The 6672-nt window shown below is 33.0% G+C and overlaps 1 protein-coding gene across 1 annotated transcript; it reads left to right on the top strand.

Moving 5' to 3' along the window:
• Positions 1-306: 306 nt before the first annotated feature.
• LOC110716267 (serine carboxypeptidase-like 34) lies at positions 307-6064 on the top strand. Its single transcript, XM_021894878.1, has 10 exons — positions 307-689; positions 3660-3770; positions 3865-3960; positions 4044-4136; positions 4239-4327; positions 4472-4774; positions 4871-5007; positions 5129-5221; positions 5321-5426; positions 5642-6064. The coding sequence occupies exons 1-10, from the start codon at positions 386-388 to the stop codon at positions 5789-5791; spliced, it is 1482 nt and encodes a 493-aa protein (XP_021750570.1). The 5' UTR covers positions 307-385; the 3' UTR covers positions 5792-6064.
• The last annotated feature ends 608 nt before the right edge of the window (positions 6065-6672 follow it).

Genomic DNA, 6672 nt, shown 5'->3' with positions numbered 1-6672 from the left:
AAATGTATCAAATAAGGTTTTTTTTTTTTTTTCCCTAAATGTATCAAATAATTTCTCTGATACTAAATCTTCCATCTCCATTATTGGACAAGAACCCGGAAAAATACAAAACATTTTAAGATAATATAATCATAAATTCATAATTAAATCATTTACATTAGCATAATATAATCATAAATTCATAACTAAATCCAACATATAAAATAATATCCGCAATATATATCTGTAATATTATCTATTCCTTATTTTTCAAATGATATAATTCTTATAATTATTTATTTTTTAGCTTATATATATACACTCCTTTTTACTCTTCACTATGCAAGAGAGTTTAGAGAGAGAAATTTAATATTTTAGAGAGAGAAAGTTGGTTATACTATACTCAATGGCTTTCTCCTCTTCTACACCATCATCATTAACATTTTCTTTATCTATACTCCTAACATGGCTTACAACCCATGTTATGATAGTTTCGGGTTCGACGTCCACCCTCGGGCTAAGCCCGGAGGTGGTGGCTAAGCAGAACGCCGACCGTGTCGTCGACTTGCCCGGGCAGCCGGTTGTTGGGTTTAAGCATTATGCTGGTTATGTGAATGTCAATGCTAGTCATGGCAGAGAACTGTTTTATTGGTTCTTTGAAGCTGATCAAAATCCTCATCATAAACCTGTGGTTCTCTGGCTTAATGGAGGTAACTATCACATATAACTAATTTAACTGTTTTTTCATGTACAAATTTTTTATATGGCCTTAGATTTATAGCAATTTTACTTCATACTTTAGTATAATTTATTAATGGAGGTAACTATCACATATAACTAATTTAACTGTTTTTTTATGTACAAATTTTTTATATGGCCTTAGATTTATAGCAATTTTACTTCATACTTTAGTATAATTTATTTAATTTTCACTTTAATAATTTAAAGTCAGTTTATATTACGGTCTCATGTAAAATCTTGTAAAATTTTGAATAAAAAAAACCTTAATTTTATATGTCTATTATAATAATATATGAGACTCGAAAGTTGTTAAATATGTTGCATCTCCTTTAAACAAGGGAGAAAAGGTTAATTATAATGTTGTTTATGAGATTATTGATTGTGATTAAGGGAAGTTAGTTTGAGTCAAACATAAGAGTATATGATTAGTCCAAATAAAACAAAGTTAGTCACCTTTTATATAGTTATAAATGCATTGGCTATGCAATTTTGTTACGTGGTCCTTGTAATAATAATGGCATGGCATGCATATATACAAAGTTACATTGTCTCTATTCTCCTACTTTCTAATTATTTCATTGTTAGGTTGAAACTCCCTTTCTGTCAATTATTATTATTATTATTATTATTATTATTATTGATATTTTGTTTAAATTTCCTTAAGACTAATAATTTGATTGATTAATAGGATAAGTTATGCCCTACCAATTAATAAAACTTGGCTAGGCTTTTTTATGAGTTACTATTGTTGGTTTTGTCATCCTACATTATTGTATTTTAAGGTATGGTCAAGTCATAGTTTAGGAATTGATCGATTTGATTTCACTAGAGTGACTATCAACCCCATCATCTCTTTCAAACCATTATGATGAATTATATAGAATCTTGTTCAATTTATCGATACACCAATATTTATTTATTTTTTTTCTTTATTACTAATTGATTATGCAATATATATTCGATAGTGAAATAAGCAATTGAATGTTCAATTCTTGTATCAAATTTCATTAAATCAAGAGATTTTTTCTAGTTGCTACTTGCTTGCTACCTTCAATGTAAAGTCTAGTTACAAAATTGTCCCATTCTCTTTTTGGTTCGTGGACCAAAGATTTACTTAAGTACTGGTTCATAGACTGCCAGATAACAATTTCATTTGTATTCTCTTACATGCTCTTAAAAATTCTCTGACATTTCTGCAATTTGTTTCACACTTTTCAATAATATAACGTTTTAGAAATTGCTAACAAGTGTTCTTACAATTTTACGTCCAAACAAACAGCCACTTGATTTAAAATTATAGGGATTGTTAAGGTAAATAAAATACCACTAAAATATAAAATAAATGTAAAAGAAGTCAAAGATCATTAAGTAATGAATGAACACTCATTGGTAAACATTCACATCAACAATGGTTGGCCTTGTGGTCCATTTGTTAGTTAATTAACTGAAAAGGTTTATATTGTATGTTCTTCATAGTAAAACATTGCGGAAAGTTTCCTATAGTTCGATTTAATATACTTTCTCATCTCATTTTACTTGCCTCATAATAACTAGATATCGAAGAGCACTTTATTGTTTTAAATTATGTATGATATCATTAACATTTTCTAAAAATAATTATTAGTTTGTTGTATTCTATATAGAAATAATTATATCATTGAACTGTAGGTTGTATATATTGTCCCACCACGTGAAACAAATGCAATAGTAGTGGACTGTACTACTGTAGGCCCTTTAAAGGCTGAAACCTCCAATATGCTAAAATAATGTGCTCTGATTCTTCCAACTAACCAAGTTGCTTGTTTTACTAGCAAATACCAAAAATTCAACTTATTACTGTTATACAATCTTTGTTAAAAATGTCAATTTTGTAACACGGTCCATGTCACCCGGCCCGTATGTTTCTCGCCTGCTTGTCATCCACCCATTTTATTCATATTTACAATGAAATTTAAATTTAATCGACTTAGTAAAATAAAATGCGTTAATGTACTAGATGATATTGAAAGTATAAAATTTTCGTGATTTATAAAGGGAAAATTGTCGATACACCTTAAGAGTAATAGCATGTCTTTGCTCTCTTTGTTACACTACTACGTGCATTCATGCATACCATGGGTCTAGTAGCGGGAGCTCCACTTGGTGACCTCGCGATCCTAAGCTTGTGGAAGTGACTCGACTGGAGTTCTCTCGACCTTTTCTTTTTGATTTGTTTCAATTGTGTGTGTGTGTGTTAAGGAGGAAGGGTATTGAATGACATATAGTCTTGTCAGGTCACAATCTTGTGTAATGGAGACAATGTTGTGCTTGGAAGAATGGCCACAACACAACTGATTACCAAGATGATATTATGGTGGATAGTACAGTGTGACAAATATACTTCTAGATGCCATCTATATATTTGACCATTTACTATGCTCTGTCTATTATTATGCTTCTAGACAAGTTAATGTCTTTACCACCTCGGGTCCCTCTCCGCCCCCACCCTCCCTCCATTTGAAATTAGTTGTCGTATTGTCTCTGTTCATTTTTTGACACAATATTGTCCCTATTCATAATATGGCATAGGTTAACAATTCATACCTTTATAATTATTGGATTTTTTTTTCCTATCCCTCCTTCAAACTTTGTCACTTTATTCCGGACAGAGGGAGTAGTAGATACGTACTGAAGATCAGCATGTAATCACTTGAATTTTGTAACACTTCATTAGGAGTATACATTGAAAGCCAAATTGGACATTCTTACACCATGATAATTTCTCCTAGGCTATTCTTGTACTTTTTTATCGTTCAATTTACATATAGTTTCGACCTTCACCATAACCTTGTAACTTGAACTAACAATATAACAACTAAATTTGGACAGAGGTAGTACAAAATGTGGTGTTAGTCCATTGAAACTCGAACATGTTTTATTCATTTTTGGCTATACTACAGGTCCTGGATGCTCTTCGGTTGGTTATGGTGAAGCTGAAGAACTAGGTCCCTTCTTCCCTAAGAAGGGAAGCAAACCGTCGTTGAAACACAACAAATTCTCATGGAATAAAGGTAATACTAAAAATTAATTACCTGAAAATTACAAAGAATAATGTATTAACCAATATCTGAATTCTGACAATTATATTACTGGTTTATTTTTCAGCTGCCAATCTGTTGTTTTTGGAGTCTCCTGTTGGTGTTGGTTTTTCTTACACCAATACTAGCAGTGACTTTGATGAACTTGGTGATACTTTTACAGGTGATTAATTTAGTCAATATGTTTGATTAAATGTCATAGATTCGTGCAATTGTTTCCTAATGCGTTTTCTCTAATTCAAACAGCAAAGGATTCATACACATTCCTTGTCAACTGGTTCAAAAGATTTCCGCAATTTAAGTCCCATGAATTCTATTTAGCAGGGGAAAGTTATGCAGGTAACATATGCAAAATCTGTTGATATGCTTGTTACTCTATATTAATCTCTCATTGAAAGACCTTGTATTGAGACGACGTTTGTTTCAAATGTTACTCCTTAGGCCACTATGTTCCACAGCTCGCGGAGTACATCTTTGACAGTAACAAACATGCTTGCAAGGAGGATTTTATCAATCTGAAAGGTTTCTTGGTAAGCTTCATAGTCTTTTTTTGATTGCATTAACAAATATTCTGTATATAATTACTGCTGAATAAAAATGAGCAAATAGAATTATAGATGTTTAATGTGAAAATTATGATAAATTTCTGATACTACTGATACGGCATGTTGCAGATTGGGAACGCGTTGTTAGATGATGAAACAGATCAAACAGGAATGATCGACTATGCCTGGGATCATGCTGTTATATCAGATAAAGTCTTCAGAGATGTGAAGAGAAAGTGCAACTTCAAAGTTGAGAACGTATCAGATGATTGCACAAGTGCACTCAATGAGTACTTTGAAGTTTACGACCTGATAGATATGTACAGCTTGTACGCGCCTATCTGCACAAAAAATTACACTGATGTTAGCAGCAACAGCAGGAGGCAACTTTCTGCCATCAAAGGCATTGCACCTCGCGTGTTCTCCAAATTTGTTAGTATTTTAACCTCTATCAAAGATATTATTATACAAGAAAAATATCATTGCGAAGTTGTATCTCCTGGGACTTATTCCCAATATGTTTTACAGGATAAATGGCACAGGCGGCCTGCTGGATACGACCCTTGTTTAGATCATTACACAGATGTATATCTAAATAGGCCGGATGTTCAAGCAGCACTTCATGCCAATACCTCGAAGATTCCTTACGCCTGGACCTTCTGCAGGTAAATGAATCTCTTAAAACAGAACCCCTGCATTTTCTGACAATATAATATATAATCAGTATTTCTGCCTTGAACCATTTTGTACTAATATAGTTTGAACTGATAATGATAATATAAACAGCGACAACATTACATTCTGGGCCGATGCACCTGCCTCTATACTTCCTGTTATTAGGAAGCTTATTGATGGTGGGCTTCGGATATGGGTTTTCAGGTTAGTCAAGTCGCAACTCCTAATTACTTTGTATATATATAAGCAAATGATTGATACAAAAAACCACATGTATTGACAAAATACTATATTGAATACCAGTGGAGATACTGATGGGAGGATTCCAGTGAGTTCGACAAGGTTAACACTCAGAAAGCTTGGCTTGAAGATTAAACAAGATTGGACACCCTGGTATAGCAAAGATCAGGTATAAACTCTTGTTCTGGTGTAGCAAAGAAACACTTTTGTTGCTTAACAACCATATGTTTATGATACAAGCCGTGTTCTCTTCACCTGATTTATTCTCGAGGCAGATTGACCAACACTAGATTTTGTTGTTCACTATAGTTACATGTACTTTTTTTTTTTTTTTTTTTTTTTTTTTTTTTATCATGATCTAAATTTTGAACTCTGCTATTACAGGTTGGTGGATGGACCATTGCCTATGACGGGCTAATGTTTGTTACAGTACGAGGTGCGGGTCACCAAGTTCCAACTTACAAGCCAAGGGAAGCCCTTCTGATGCTTAGGCATTTCCTTGCCAACAAAACAATGCCGTCTAAAGCCTTTTAATAAACGTGTTATGATGCATTTCTTCAGTTTCCATCCTTACATATATATCAAGAATAATTAGTTCAATTTTTGGTTGTCAAGATTTTTATCAAGAAAAAAAGAACAAGTGATGTTTGTTTAGGTTGAAGAACTTCCATATATAGGGGTCTAATTGCTAATTGTAAAGCATTTTTTTTACACAGAAAAGAAACAAATTATAGATAAAGGAGTAGTTTTTGGAAAGGAAATTTGATCAATAAATGAAATATGGGCATCTGTATTTCTTTGAATGCTTGTTCTATAATCCCAAACCCTTAAAATTAGTTGTTCTCACATTTTTGTTCATTGCTTTAGTTTTATTTGGGGATGTCATCTTGCAATTTCGCGATGGTTAAAGTGATTCTTGGAAACATAATGAACATTTGAGCATTTAAATGAGACGATTATATAGTAAGACACGAGAGACTTTACGTAATTATTAAAGGTGGATTTTATTGTTGACAAGCTGTGATTGTTGTTGTAAATGGGTTGATTCCGCCCCATTGCCCCAAACAATCTAATGCTATGAAATCAATAGTTACGACTCTTACGAGTAATGGCATTAACCAAGTCTTTTGAAAATTCATTATCGATAGAGGTGGCCAACCGATCGTTCTAGGATGGTTAGGCTAGGGGGATCGCAATTGGCCCATGAAGTAACATAGTTGCGCTGGTTCATGTGGACCGGTCTAGCTAGGAAAAACTTTCGCCTAATAAAGGTTGAACTTTGGCAAACTCAAATGAAACGTTCAATTAATATAAACTCTTTACTGCTATTTTGATTACTACTGTTGTTTCATATTTATTGCAACCTATGTTACTCGGACTTGGGTACTTATGTCCAACACGGGTACGTGTTCAAG

Source organism: Chenopodium quinoa, unplaced genomic scaffold (genome assembly GCF_001683475.1).
Source record: "Chenopodium quinoa cultivar QQ74 unplaced genomic scaffold, ASM168347v1, whole genome shotgun sequence".
NCBI classification, from domain to species: domain Eukaryota; kingdom Viridiplantae; phylum Streptophyta; class Magnoliopsida; order Caryophyllales; family Amaranthaceae; genus Chenopodium; species Chenopodium quinoa.
The sequence above is the reverse complement of the archived record's forward strand: the minus strand, read 5'-3'. Positions and strand labels throughout refer to the sequence as shown.